This window comes from Anoplopoma fimbria, chromosome 4 (genome assembly GCF_027596085.1).
Source record: "Anoplopoma fimbria isolate UVic2021 breed Golden Eagle Sablefish chromosome 4, Afim_UVic_2022, whole genome shotgun sequence".
NCBI lineage: Eukaryota > Metazoa > Chordata > Actinopteri > Perciformes > Anoplopomatidae > Anoplopoma > Anoplopoma fimbria.
Window position 1 is genome coordinate 4,018,935 of NC_072452.1, and position 15,179 is coordinate 4,034,113.

Genomic DNA, 15,179 nt, shown 5'->3' on the forward strand with positions numbered 1-15,179 from the left:
TTGTATTTAAAATGTATTTATTTATCGAGAGACTGTACCAAGTATCATAGTGTAAATGTTGAACCCTGGAGATACAGCCCGAGGCTTCTGCAAACTGTTTGTGATCTGTGCACGTGTGCTTGTGAAGGACACTGGTCTTGGGCAGCAAGGGAGGGGAAACGTTTTGAAGGCAGAAACGGTGGCGACGATGACCTGATGAGAGATGGACAGATAAATGGAAAGATAGATGGAGACAGAGACAGAGAGAGGGATAGGCCGAGAGGATTAGAGGAGCAGAGGTGGTGCTCTGTAGCACTGGGACATGATACACTTCAAACACACATACATGCTTTGTATGGTGACTTACAGCCAGTTGAAGGCAGGATGAGACAGCAGATTTATAGCTAAGGACACTGTTTCCTGTGCGGCAGTGGAACATGGTACAAAGCACAGTAAAGGGCACACAGCATGAGTGAGTCCATGTACACAGATACTGACTCGGGAGTACATTTTATTGTATCTGATTAAATGATGACCACAGGTAGGAACCTAAAACCTCCATTCTTTAAAATCTTGTTTGAGTGAATTAAAGAATTGCCAATGACCGTAGATTGGCTATTTGAAAAATGGCGGGTTTTGCAGGCAACTTTTGTCAATGGAAAACCAAAAAAGAGCGAGTTGTGATGGGTAGAGCCTAGAAACATGTTTCACATTTTCAGGAAACCTCCCAATGAGAGACTGAATCGAGTGCCCAGAAGCTACCAGCTGGACAGGACGTGATGTCAGGACTTTGGGTTTTTTTTATGCCATCTGAAAGTCCATAAGTCTTTCCATAACACTGAGCTCTCGGAGTAAGTGTACGTGGTTTATCAGTCCAAAGTTACAGCAGCGTTGTCATGATGACATCAGAGCAGAGGGAGGAAACACTTAGGGGAGGAGGCCGGCTCCTGTGTGTTCTGTTAATGACCCTTGGATTTATTCAATAAACCGTTTGCTTTTTAATTAATGCTCTAATTAGACTTCCTTCCTCTGACTGCCACCCAGCCACACACACACACACACACACACACACACACACACACACACACACACACACACACAAACACAAGCGATGCAATTGAGGTGGTGACCTTATGATAACCTGTGTTCATCGTTCAATGACCAAGCCCCAGCACTCACACACAAACACACACAAACACCTTGGACATCACCATCCAACACAAACACACACACAAACCTTGGACCCCCCCACCTCGCACAGACACACACTTAGCAGCTACTTACATTTGGCAACCTTGAGAAACGGTGCCTAGAAGGAAAGATAAGGAGATTTACAGAAATGTATTTTTCCCAAAAATGTGATAATTGAATAATCATTGAATTAGATGTGACTCTCTGGTTTTTGAATATGTCTTGGTTGGTACAGATGACCTTTGTGGAACACCCAGCTGAGGGCGACTTTATAAGGTTTTAGCTTAGACCTTAAGGTCTCTGTAGAGTTTGCACACATGAAATGTAATTTACTTATGGGATTAGCAAACCAATCAGAGAGACTTATGAACTATAGTGGAAGTTCAAAGGGGGACCTTACCTCAGGACTCTTCACACACACCTATTATTTGTCCGCAGCTTTTATCCAAGCTTCATGGTATTTCCGATCTATCTATCTATCTATATCAATAGATAGATAGATAGATAGATAGATAGATAGATAGATAGATAGATAGATAGATAGATAGATAGATAGATAGATAGATAGATAGACAAGAAGCGCACATATATATACATATAATTATATATGCTTTTTGGTCTGCATACAGTGAATTCTTCTCTCTTTGAATAAAGCTGGATGAAAGTATGATTCCAGTAAAATGAAGTATTTCTGTGTATCACTGCCTTGTGCTACCATCTTGTGGATAACCAAAACACTGCAACCACAAATTTGAACAAGAACAAGAAAACGATAAAAACATGTATCTGAGCTAAAGCAAGAGCTAAGAGGAGTGTTTGTTTCCTTTGTTTTCTTTGTTTGTGTTTGCTAAGATCCATAAAGGGGCTCCATCAAATGCAGATGTGGCTCTTTATCTGCTTGAATGTGTAAATAGACAACTGTTTGTCAACCGATGTGAGGGTTCCGGGACAAAGGATGTCGCATGTGTACAGATTGTAAAGCCCTCTGAGGCAAATTTGTCATTTTTATTCTGGGCTATACAAAATAAACTGAATTGAATTGAATTGAATTTGCTAACATATCATTATGAGGTGATGATTTGTTAATATTTTGATAATTTGTTGTGTTTTTTACCCTATGCCTCTAAGAGACCAAAACAATTATGAAAGCTGCTTTAAATATCTGACAAATGATGACAGCTAGTGAATGTACCACTGCAATATCAAGAGAAATTACAGCTACATTCTATATTGACTGTCAAGTAATTAATCCAGAAGGATTAGGTGTGTACAATACTCACAGTGCTTTGAGTGAAGAATTTACATTTTAGTTGTGACAATGTTTGGGATATAGGTTTTTTTAAATGAAGGCCTTCAGGTAAAGTGACTTGAGAACCAAACATGACCAGTGTCATTCAGTTTCTGAGGCTGACAGCCTGTCTCAAAAACTAAAAAAAAAGTGGTTTTAGTTTAGTTTAGTATTAGTTTAGTTTATTTGCACAATTGAAAAATATAAAAAAACATAACATTGATGATGACATTACAGTGCAAGGAGAGGCAGAAAGCCCACTGGGCTTATTTGAAGCCTCCACCTATATAATATAAAAAAAGAAATCACAATACTATAACGAATACAAAAAGAAAATACATATGGTATGAAATACTGTTGAAAAAGACATGATTTATAATAACAATACATTATAAACAACAATCCTTCACCTGGCTGAACTGGAACAATCCCCTTTTCGGACAGCAGGTGGCAGTAGTGTCTCTTTAAGGGCAGTAACCCGTCAACGGAGCACACGAAGAAGAAGAAGAACCATAGCAACGTTCATAAACAAAGATGGCGGTCTCTGCCGCTGCGTTTTGGGCCACTTCAAGACCATTTGGTTTGTTTCTCTTGTACACTACCGTAACTACACAGGAAAATACAACAAACTACGACTTAAATACGACATATGATACGGACAATTACACCACAGAGTTTGACCCGACCACCCCGAGCTACAGCAGCACGGAGCGGCCCGTGGAGCCGACACCGTCCGGCCAGCCGCTGCCCGTCTCCGGCCGCCTGCTCACTCCCGTCACTAAAGGTACTAAAGTATCCACTCATACACGTATAACATCTCATACACGTTATAACTGTACGTATCCTTTGTTTCAGCCGGCAGCGCGTGTCCGTGTGACGGGCACGAGGACGTGTGTGACGTGAACTGCTGCTGTGACGGAGCGTGCGGAGAGGAGGTGGCTCTGTTCACAGGCTGCTCTGTGGACTCCGTCAGCAGGTGTGGATGAAGTCCAGGTGAACACATGAGGGACATGGGGAGGAGGAGAGCTGCCTGCACTCTTAAGAGCTCACATAGTCAGTTCAGTGGGGGTGTACATTTGTCCAACTCTAATTCACCAACAGGTTTTAATATATGTTCATTTTAGGTCTGAGCAACGAGAGGACCACAAACATTACATTACAGTCATTTAGCAGACGCTTTTATCCAAAGCGACTTACAGTAATGGTAAATGGACTGTACTTGTATAGCGCTTTTCTAGTCTTCCGACCACTCAAAGCGCTTTTACATTACTAATCATTCACCCATTCACACCCATTCATACACTGATGACAGGAGCTACCATGCAAGGTGCCACCTGACCATCAGGACCCTAACTAACATTCATACACATACATACACCGCAGGAACAGCCTGCGGGAGCAATTTGGGGTTAAGTGTCTTGCCCAAGGACACATCAACATGGACTGCCGGAGCCAGGGATCGAACCGCCGATCCTCTGATTGGGGGACGACCCTGCTCTCCACTGAGCCACAGCCGCCCTGCTGTCAGTACATACTACAGTCAGTAGTATATTACATATCATTCACCCATTCACACACTGATGACAGGCTACCATGCAAGGTGCCACCATCAGACTCTAACTAACATTCATCATCCAGTCCACACCGATGGCAAGCCTTCAGGAGCAACTTGGGGTTAAGTGTCTTGCCCAAGGACACATCGACTGCCGAAGCCGGGTATTGAACCACCGACCCTCTGATTGGAGAACTACCTTGCTCTCCACTACGCCATAGTCCCCAAACAACTTTCATACTTAAATAAATAGAATTGCTTTTTCCTGATCTCTTTTATTACACAATAACTTCTAATATGGATACAATTAAAACCAGAGAGAGAGAGCAGGAGTGTCTGTCTGTCTGTCTGTCTGTCAGCAAAAACACTTTTTAACATCATTTATTGTCATTTCCGTTCAGTCACGTAAGGGTGATAACTGGTCGGGTTTGACCGAAACATTGAGCCGAATAAATACATTTTAGTGTTCAAGAGAAACCATAATCCTATTCTAGGTTATTTAGTAATGACTTCAAAATTATAATTTCAAAACATACATACGCAGATAATTAGTTTGTTAAACAGGTAACACAGCTGCTCTGACTACTGTTTTCTTTTCACTTATTCATTTAAATCACTTAACACTTGCGTTTTTTAGTTTTTTTGAGTTGTGTTTAAGTCACCGTCAATGACACTCAACTACGTTCCAAATGTAATGCCTACAAGGTAAGGGAGGGTTTTAGCCCCATGAGCCCCTAGAAGGCTTTGAATATAATATAATGAGACTGGAATATATTTCTGAGAAAGTTAGAGCAGCAGAGTAGTGCTGGAGTTTTGATTTCTGCCACAGCTGATGCTATTAATAGCAGCACACACCTGGTCTCTCAACATCTGGAAGACCCCCGAAGCTTACGTTCTCCTACTGTTTGTTGATTAAAGCTCAGCTTTTAATAGACTACAGCTTCACATATTGATTCAGAAATTGAAACAGATGGGTTTTATTTATTTTAATTTTAAGATGATATTTTTCTTTTTTACCCAATCGCACCCAGCATGTTAGGTTTAACGATGCAACCTCATATCCCAGATTAATGGTGAGTGGTAAACTCGTACTTGTATAGCGCTTTTCTAGTCATACGACCACTCCAAGCACTTCAACACTACATATCATCATTCACCCATTCATACACTGTGGACCATGCAAGGTGCCACCTCCACATCAGGACCCTAACTAACATTCCTACCCAACTGATATTCATACACCACTGGAACAGCCTGCGGAGGCCATTTTGGGTTCAGTGTCTTGCAGAAGACACATGGACATGGACTAGCTGAGCTGGGGATCGAAATGCCGATCCTCTGATTTAAGGACGACCCTGCTCTGTCACTGAGACCCCCATGGTTAATCAGCACTGGTGCCCCTCAGGGCTGTGTCAGCAACCTAGTCCTCTTCACAGTACACAAATGGCTGCACAAGAGTCCACACTGAAAACTATATCATCAAGTTCTCAGATGATTCAGCCATTATGGGCCTAATGCACAGAGACAGCAGTTCATCAGTTTACCATTCTGAAATGTAATGTATGCATTGAATGGTGTGACACTAACCATCTCCTGTTGAATGTGAAGAAAACTGAGGAGATGGTAATTGCACCTAGGGCAGTGGGCGATCTTAGGCCAGTGGTTATTCTCAATGGACAAGCAATGTTACATCTGTCTACATACAACATATGTTCTAGCTCATCATTGGTCTTTCTTTGTTGCAGTGGCAAAAAGCAGCTGTGCAGCAATGATGTAGTCACCTACTCTTTAGGGAGCACGATTGATGGCTACTCTGAGCTACAGTCATCTGTCCGGAAGGAGACTAATTATGATGTCTTCTGCATTCAGTCACAGAACCGTAAGTCATTTACGTTCTTTCATTTGGATTTGAAATGAACGCATTTTGAAGAAAATATCAATTATTACTTACGTTTTACAACAATTTACAATAACTGGATTTCAATTGAAAATAAAAGGGATTGTTTGAATTTTTTTAAGAGGGGTTGTTCTGATCCATAGTCAGTGTTTTACCTACAGTAGATGGCTGCCTGCACACCCCCAGTTTGGAGAAACAGATAGGAGTACAAGTACAGGAGCAAAGTAATGTTTTGCTGTGGACAGGTGCAGGAGCCAAACCTATTTTAGAAACCATAAGAAAATCCATATAATTTGCATTGTACGTTATATTTAGAATATTTCACCTTAACTGAAGCCGTTTATGCTCTTTTTAAAGCCACAGGACTCCATTGACAAAACACAGGAGGTCTTGCGCTGCCTCAGCCGGTTATTTTGTTTTTGTTATTACGTGACTGGTATTTTAATGGGATAGCTTGGATTCACCAAAGTCACACAGTAACACAAACAAACTGATTGAGGTAGCGGAAGATGATAAACTTCCATGTTCTGCTAGTTAAGATATTGTTTTTGTTAATGGAGTCTGGTAGCTTTGAAGAGAGCATAGATGGATATAGTTACATTTTTCTAAATTTCAGCGTATATCATGCAGAATAACATTGTATGGCTACTTGTAGTTACAGTATGCAGCCATGTAACAAAGTACTTTACGATGCCTCTTTCTCCATCTCCCAAGTTTTTCTCATTTGATGACTGTTTGTTCTGTCTAGGTGTTGATGGATTATCTCACCCCTCTCCTGCTCTTCCAACTGACAGCAACTTTGACTTACTCTTTAAGGAATTCACCAACTTTATTTTTGGCTCAGAAGAGAACAGTGGTCTGGGGACCCCTGCAGAGCTCCAGGCCTTGTCTGGATACCAGGCTAGTCTCTGTTTTCAACTCTTAATCCTTCTCTGTTTGTCTTAAACTAATTATCACAAAAGAGCAATTTTCATTCTCTGCTGATGATTTATGGTTTCAGTTTGGGGATGTGATGGTGACAGCGGGAGAGAGCGGAGAGAGAGGGATGTTCTCGCTGCCAGCTCCTTTTGTCACTGCTGATTGTGTTGACACCAGTCCTGCAGGTAAATTATACCCACTGTAATAAGAAAACAGTGCCAGTTCTGTCCGATTATCAGACTAATGAGGCTTCCATATCAGAGACCCGGACCAGATGTGAGTACACTTGACCCAAAGTCCAGTTTATCTGATTAGTGTGAACACTTTCAAACGATCCATCCACTTTCAAATGTGTTCTGGAATACGGATTGGTTGTATTCGAGTACAGTTTGCATCAGGTTTAAAAACCAACTGTTCCAAAACAAGGAAGAGGGCTGCTATTTAACGCAAGTAGAGTTGCGAAGGCCTTTCTCAACGCTACCCGTCTCCTCTGAAATCTGCATAGATGCCAATCCTCTTAACCACAATGCCTTAGGTAATGAAGTAGCAAGGCGGGCGAGGGGGTTGACCCCAGGAGGAGCAGCCGGCTTTGAGGCAGATTTTACACTCTAACCAGATCCTGTCAAAAACATTAAAATTCTGCTCTCCTCGGCACAGCTAGGGAGCCACGATTGACTCTGCTGAGCCCAACACTCACTCACACACTAAAATTCTGTGAAACTTCGGCTGTGGGTACTTCCCAAGTCTCTCTTTTGTCATTTCCTTGCTCCTCGATCCTTGCTTGAACAGGAAGTTGTTTTTGCGCCGCCCATTGGCGAGGATGCAGGACAGCTTCCTTCCAGGAAGTTTTTAACGGCTGCCAGGCCCCCTCACTGTTCACTGGATTGGACGCTGCAGCCGATCGTACTGACCTGATATTTCTCGTCATCACTGGAGTTTCATACCAGACTGAAGACAGATCACGGATTAAACTCAAGTTTTATATTCACCAACAGGTTTTAATATATGTTAATTTTAGGCCTGAGGACAACAAGAGGACCACAAACAACTTTCATACTTTATAAATAGAATAGCTTTTTCCTGATCTCTTTCATCACCATATAACTTCTAATATGGATACAATTATAGCCAGAGAGAGCAGGAGTGTCTGTCTGTCTTCAGTCACGTAAGGGTGATAACTGGTCGGGTTTGAGGAGTTCTATCATTTCAATTTACCCCGAAACATTGAGCCGAATAAATTCATTTTTGTGTTCAAGAGAAACCATAATCCTATTCTAGGTTATTTATTAATGACTTCAAAATTACAATTTCAAAACATACATACGTGAATATTTAGTTTGTTAAACAGGTAACACAGCTGCTCTGACTACTGTTTTCTTTTCACTTATTCATTTAAATCACTTAACTTGTTTTTTTACATACGCAGATAATTAGTTTGTTAAACAGGTAACAGGCTACAGAGAGAAAACACAGCTGCTCTGACATAAATTATAACTGTGTCTTTATTAATATTAGTACAGTGATCATGTGTGCAGACACAAACTCTGTCAAAAGTCTCTCCAGCTGTGAAAGCCGACTGACGGCTGTTCCAGCTGTGATCAGCGGCCGCCGTCATCAGAAACAGACGTTGCTTCATGTGCTGCTTCACAGGAAAGGACCTTTCATTTCTCATAAAACCTATTTCCTCGTTTCCTCTCTCCTCGCACGGTGTCCTCGTGCTTCTCCATGCATTCCTAGTGAGAGGGACTAAGATACAAGGAAAAGACACAAGTGAAGGAAACGGGGATGCAGTTAAGAGACTTGGGATGTACCCTGTGGCTGGCTGAAGAGGTTGTAAGTAGAGGTTGTAAAAAATGCCATGGGAGTGCCGTTTCCATAGAGTTGCAGGATTTTTATTTTGCAATGAAACTGCTCGGGTCCAGAGGTCGGCCAAATCCAGTGTTATTTTCTATCCTCCGTTTATTTGTATGAGCCCAAGATTTAAATTTTTCATAGGAATGAACAGGGCACCTTCTCCAAGGATGTATTCAGTTCTCTTTAAACATCCACGGAAGGTCGTTCTTGGCATAGTCTACAATCTTTTTTAAATAGAAGCCAATGGTTAAGGCTGGCTACATGTATGGGCAAGGTATCTTGCGATTGGCATGCTTTTCTATACTGTAGCGACAACTTAAATGTTGATCGGATAATGACACAATTGTGCTTGGGTCAGAATAACTTTTCAAGGCTGTTGAAGAAGGCAGGGACAGGTCTTGGGCTATGGGTATGGCATACTGTATGTGCAGTGTAACTAGAGCTGCCATGTTGGAGGGTTGCAGTAGACGCGCTGGAAATAAAGGGACGGTGCCCTCTAAGGTGCTCTTCTTTTGGCGGGACAGAACTTTTTGAGTAGCATGCTCTCCAATGGATGGCAGCCGATATACATTAGAACGTTTTCAAATAGAAAGCATTTCTTATGGTCTCTTATTAAACATGCTTTCAGTAATTCTCACCCATAAAGAAGGCTGAGGGAAACCAATCTATCATCCGATTGTTCTATAATCGTGAATACAAGATTTCACTGCACATGTGTTGCACCTCAATGATACGACTCTTGAGATCTCCTCTTTAATCTCTCATTGCAACTTTACTAGTGTGAAAGCCGAGTGTTGAGGGAGTAGCCAGGTCCACTTTAACAGTGTCATAATAACTTCTAACAACACAGCTCATGTTATATTTATGAGTGGACCTGCAGAGTCTCACTTATGGACATGACTCACATGACTGCTGTCATAACACCCATAACCAGCATGGTACAGAGTGCGTCCCAAGTAAAAACAGCGACACAGTAAAGGCTGATAAGTGTGAATTATACCTTGTAACATCTGGGTTTTACAGCAGATAGGCTTCTTTAGAGACATAAAGTGAAAATCCCTCATATTAAGATTATTTTTTCTTATACTGCATCAGTTTAATACTTCTTTGATATCCACAATTTGCTTACTTTTATTTTGTAAAAGGAATAGTCTGTCATGTTAGGAAACATGTAATAATAATAATTAATTTCATATTTAAAACATGCTTAAAAGAGTTGATGGAATAGTGTTTGTCTCCCCAGCGTTTCTAAAGGATCAGAGCAGTCGGTGTTCTCGGCGTGTGGTCCTGAAGCAGGACTGCGGATTTCTGCCCGCCCTCAGCATGGACACCTACACCGACATCCAGCTCTTTGCTGTGAGTCCCACATTTACTCTGCCATACACTGAAAGAAAAAACATTTACCCTCAAACACTCTCACTGTCTAGGACAGGGGTGGGCAATTATTTTTCCCAGGGGGCCAAATGAGCAACTGAAAATATTTTGGAGGGCCGGGCCAAAATGCCGAACTCAATTATGCATAATATACATTTTATTTCTATATAAAAAGCAGTAAATGGCATTGTTTTGACCGCTGGTAAGAGTGTATGTTATTATTTGGCAATTAAAAGGTGAGGTTAGCTTTCAAAAATATCATTTATTCAAATAGAATTTCCAAAATGATAAACAAAATGTGAAACATTTGACTCATTTTCAGTCACATTAATAACAAAGGGCATTTTGAGTTTCATATACTATTGAAACAAGGATTTTCTTAGCTTTCTAAAGACATCACATCATCTTTGTAGCCAAAATAAACAAGACATGTCACTGAACTGTGTAACTGTGTAAAGAAAAGTGTCCCAGTTTTGTAGCCTTTTTGACTTTACATGCCTATATTAAACATTTAATGTTTTCAGAACTGTGCAAAAAAAAAAAAAAAAAAAAAGAAAAGAAAATTGTACTCTTTAAACACGGCGACATGCTCCCCACAAACCAAACACACAGGTTTACCCTTGACTTCAGTAAAGAAAAAAATAGTAGTCCATATTTGTTTGAAAGTTCTGCTTTCGGCACCACTTTCCTCTTTTTGGCATGAGCCGACATTTTCGCATGTTTCAGGGGTGACAAGGAAGGAAGACAGGTTGTCAATCACACGCATTTCACGTGCACAGTTGACGTGCACGATTGCGTGCACTGTGAGAATAAATGGGCTTCAAAATAAAAGCAATGCGGTTTTAGTCCACCCATAAGATAATTAGAAAATATGTTTTATTTTCTAATTATCATGTAATCTTTCGCGGGCCGGTCAGAATCATCCCGCGGGCCGTACAATGCCCAGGTCTGGTCTAGGACATCATCAGTGAGGGACGTTTGATGCACTCCAAAGGACACACTGGTATTAAAGTGTTAATCCACCTGATTTACAGTAAAGTATTTTATGGGTTCCCTAATTTTTCTGAAAGTGCTATACCTAACAATCTTAGGTGTTGTAATTTACTTTTTGGTGAATTCCCTTTTTTACATGAGCCACTCTATTGGAAATGCTAATTGCACAAACAATCAGTTAATGTTCATTTAAAGATGGTAAACCAAATCTTTTCAACTCAACAGGGGAAGACTCAAGATGCAATAGTAAGTATGCCTCCCTTTTTGTTTAACGCTGAAAGTTAATAATGTGATCGACAGAAATGTTATTGACGTATTTTGTTAAGTGATTAATCCTTGAAGTGAAGTCAGAATCAGGTTCAATGCTACAACCTTAAGAAACATCTTGAAACGCATGTTATGCAAAATCCTGCCTTCATATATGTGTGTATAGTCACACGGTCCATCCATTATCTGAACGGTTCTGTGTAGTCACACTTCTTTACATTGTTGACATTACATTAAAAACTCACATGCCATCACATCTCTGCCTCAACAGGAAATTTAGCAACACACCGACAATCATTTTGTGCAAAGAATAGGTGGACCACAAAAACATGTCACATAGTTCAGTAAGTTGGCACAGACAGAAGGTTGAGGTCGAATGCTGCAATGTGAGGACCAGAAATATTTTTACATTTCTCTCTCAGTTACAGAGAACAAGGAAGTATTCAGTTATTGTCACATTTGCATTGACACAACACTTAAACAGTTGCTTTACATTACTGGAAACTATTTAAACAAAACAAACTGGTAGCGTCTTGGATTTCTCAGACATGTTTTTCCTAGAATGAAAATCAACTTGAAACCACCACAGTGAACATCCTGTCTGCTTTTTACGTTGCTGTAATGCATCGCCAACTTTTTGAATTAATCAGTGCTGTAATCAACCTGTGATAACAACATATCTGTAAAAAAAGAAAAAAGAAAAGGAAATTAAAAACAAAACACACTGAAACAAGACTAAAAGTCGACAGCCAGCAGCAGTGATTGAGCTAAGTGCTAACATCAGCATGCAAAGGTGCCATGCATTTGTCCGACATCCCATTATCAAGAAAACAAACAGCCATTGTTCCAAAGGCCCATTGTTTCTGAAATACACAATTGTCCTGCAACAACTGGAATGTCAATAGTTTTGCAGGTATTTGGTCATTAAAGTATTGGACACATTACATTTTTGACATGATGGTGGCGCTAGATGGAAAGTCAGAGAATCACTAAAGGTTTTACAATTCATACTGACGCTGTACAAAATGTCATGGCCATCCATCGAATAGTTATGATGTTTCAGTCTTGACCAAAGTGACGGAGCAACTGATCCACCAGCTCGGCTTTCCAAAGTAAACAAACTGCAGACATATTTAAATGACAGCAGAGGGTAAATCTGAAAAACATATTTGGGTTAAATCATTTTTTATAAATGTTGACTAATGTGGGTGTTTGTGATGTTGCTGGAGCTTGTTCCTGTGGAGTTGGCTTCAGTCGTCCTTCAGTCTGTGGATGGGACCCAGACAGAGCTGAAGATCAGTGGTGGAGAAAACCTGAGCCCTGTTCTCCTGAACCCCACCTTCTGTGCTAACGTGGTGCTGAAGGTGTGTCTACTCTACACGACCTGTATTTAGAATTTATAGCTGAAGTTTTATACGTAGAATGATCACTGTTGCAAACGAAAGAAGTAATTGTCTGCTGGACCAATTAGACATTTTTCTCTCCATAGGTTGCTTATGTGACTAAGTACAGCCCAGCTGGTGAGATAGTGAATGTGACGGTGTCTCTGGTACTTGGATTTGTCCGTGTAGCAGCACTGTCCCTGGAACAGGAGTTCCACATCACATTTGTCCAGGTAGCGTCTTAAAAAGGCATTGTCTATGTATCATGGATTGTTAAGTAGATACAGTATTTACTTACAAAACAGGTTTAATAAAACCAGATCATTATGAATTAAAGGTTGGCAGAGCCAAAGGGACGGATCAGGTCCTTGCTGGTAAATCTGCCAGGGCTGCGTTTTGAGGACAGCTTGAGCTTTCTATTGTATGCCTAACCTTCTATTTTTAAGAAGCTGCAAAATGAATTCTAGCATTGAAGGGAATGTTTCCTTTCACTCATTGTTATGGGGTGTTGAAAAACGTTTTTCTGACTCTGTAAAAATGTATTCTGTCCTGTGCAAACTATAAATGTAATAAATAAAAACGTGTTATTTTTAGACAGAATGTGAATAATGAACTTTACTTTGCGTCTATCCAACAGGAGGATGGGGAGGAGGCGGCCGTCCACTACAGTGGAAATCCAGGTTATGTGGTTGGACTACCTCTTGTGTCTGGAACAAGAACAGCAAAATATCCTTTACCTGCCCCGACGCTGCATATCCCTCACCTTGACTTCCAGACAGGATGAATCCGTGTGAATAGAAACATTTTAGTTATACCTTTGGACAGCAGTAATAAGGATACTTTGACAGTGTTTGATTAGAAAGGGATGACGTTCTGATGTGCCATTGGGCCCAGGGTTCACCTTAACAGCTGTGGTCACAGGGATCACTCGGAGCGTCGACCCCAGAGACACAGTATCTCTTCTCTACGGTGCTGAGGAACAGGACTGTCTGCAGGGACCGCATCAGCGCTCCCCTGTCCTGTTCGGACTGGATTCTGTGTCCGGCTGCACATTAAGGCAGGAAAATATTTCCACTTTTCCTTGTGTACATAATGTACTTAATACATATATGATGGTGACTTGTCTTGTCCCAGCAGGCTGGAGGATGCTGCCAACTGCACCCTGGTCCTTCAGGTTCTTTTGGATGTTCTGAGGGGACCAAACCATGCCAAGTTTGTGGCATCTTTTGGAAACTCCCCGCTTGACCATCCTCTGGACTGGCTGCAGTTTGAGAGCAACTTTAATCCTGGGGTGAGCATGGTTTGAAACCAGGAAAGAGTCTCAGGTCTAGACTAATCCAGAGACTAATTTGGAGAAGTGTATGTCAGATCAAGACAAATAAGTCCAATACCCATCTTATGTCCACAATATAATATCTTTAACATTGCAGTGCAGTTTTATTTGTGACAGTTTGTGTCTTAACAAGCCTTTAGTTTTTTGTTTTTTTTCCATTTCTACATTGTTTTCCTATTTGTTTGTTTTTTGTAACTGAATTATTTCCACTTTTTTAAATCTTATTTGTTTGTCATTTGATTTGATTTGATTTGCTTTGATTTGATTCATTTCCTTTCTTTCACTACTTGACATATTGATTGTTGGAAGTCGTTGAGCCTAATTTGTACATTTGTATGACTTTGCTAATCGCTACTGTTTGTGGGTTGAGTACATGAACAATCACTTGTGGTTTTATACAACTGTGACTTCTTCAAGTCATATTTAATTGTTGACAGAGAGCTTGTTTGATTGATGGAATCTGTTTTGTGGGGCCACAATCCAGCAGTATGTTTGTGTTTTGCAGGAAGCACAGAGTTGCAGCATCCCACTGTCGCTTCACTTAGAAATTGAATGGAGTAAATATGGAGCGTTGGAGAACCCCCAAGCTCAGATAGTGAGCATCAAAGAAGTAATCCAAACCAACATCACCAGTTTGGTAAGACTCGCTTTTTCATAAATACTGGCAGGGGACTTGCAGGTTTTAATAATGCAATAGTAATTTCTACTGTGTCTGACTATCTTTGTTCTCCCTCAGGATGTGTTGTCTGGAGGAAGCGGCATCCTGTCCATCAGGAGCTCGGTGGCCTTTGTACCAGTTTCTGCTGCTGCTCTTCCTGGTTACAGAGCCACGCCCACCATCGACGCCAAGCTGCCCTTTGACTTCTTCTTCCCTTTTGTCTGAACACACATGGAAAAAGGGAAACAGAGTTCATGTGGACTCTTCTTACTTTTTTTGTCCTTCACTTTTGTCCGAAGAGTCATTGAGGACTTCTCTTCCCTCTTTTTTCCAAACAGTACATGCAGACTTCTCTTCCACTTTGTCTCAACAGTCCATATGGATTCCTCTCACTATTATGTGATTTATTTACCATACACCCTGTTACGACAACACGCACTCTTTGTATGATCTATGTGTTCCTGTATATTGTGTGAAAAATGTAATAGTATGT

The 15,179-nt window shown here is 40.9% G+C and overlaps 1 protein-coding gene across 2 annotated transcripts; it reads left to right on the forward strand.

Moving 5' to 3' along the window:
- The first annotated feature begins 2,964 nt into the window (after positions 1-2,964).
- Positions 2,965-15,161, forward strand: LOC129090246 (tectonic-1-like). 2 transcript variants are annotated; one of them, XM_054597818.1, is made up of 14 exons: positions 2,965-3,242; positions 3,314-3,434; positions 5,756-5,889; positions 6,656-6,807; positions 6,908-7,010; positions 9,923-10,035; positions 11,272-11,292; positions 12,543-12,677; positions 12,803-12,928; positions 13,333-13,421; positions 13,615-13,752; positions 13,833-13,986; positions 14,534-14,665; positions 14,765-15,161. In XM_054597818.1, the coding sequence occupies exons 1-14, from the start codon at positions 2,993-2,995 to the stop codon at positions 14,909-14,911; spliced, it is 1,815 nt and encodes a 604-aa protein (XP_054453793.1). In that variant the 5' UTR covers positions 2,965-2,992; the 3' UTR covers positions 14,912-15,161. The 2 variants fall into 2 exon arrangements, with proteins under 2 accessions (XP_054453793.1, XP_054453794.1); XM_054597819.1 differs by lacking the exon at positions 2,965-3,242 and having other exon boundaries at positions 3,396-3,451; positions 14,765-15,155.
- The last annotated feature ends 18 nt before the right edge of the window (positions 15,162-15,179 follow it).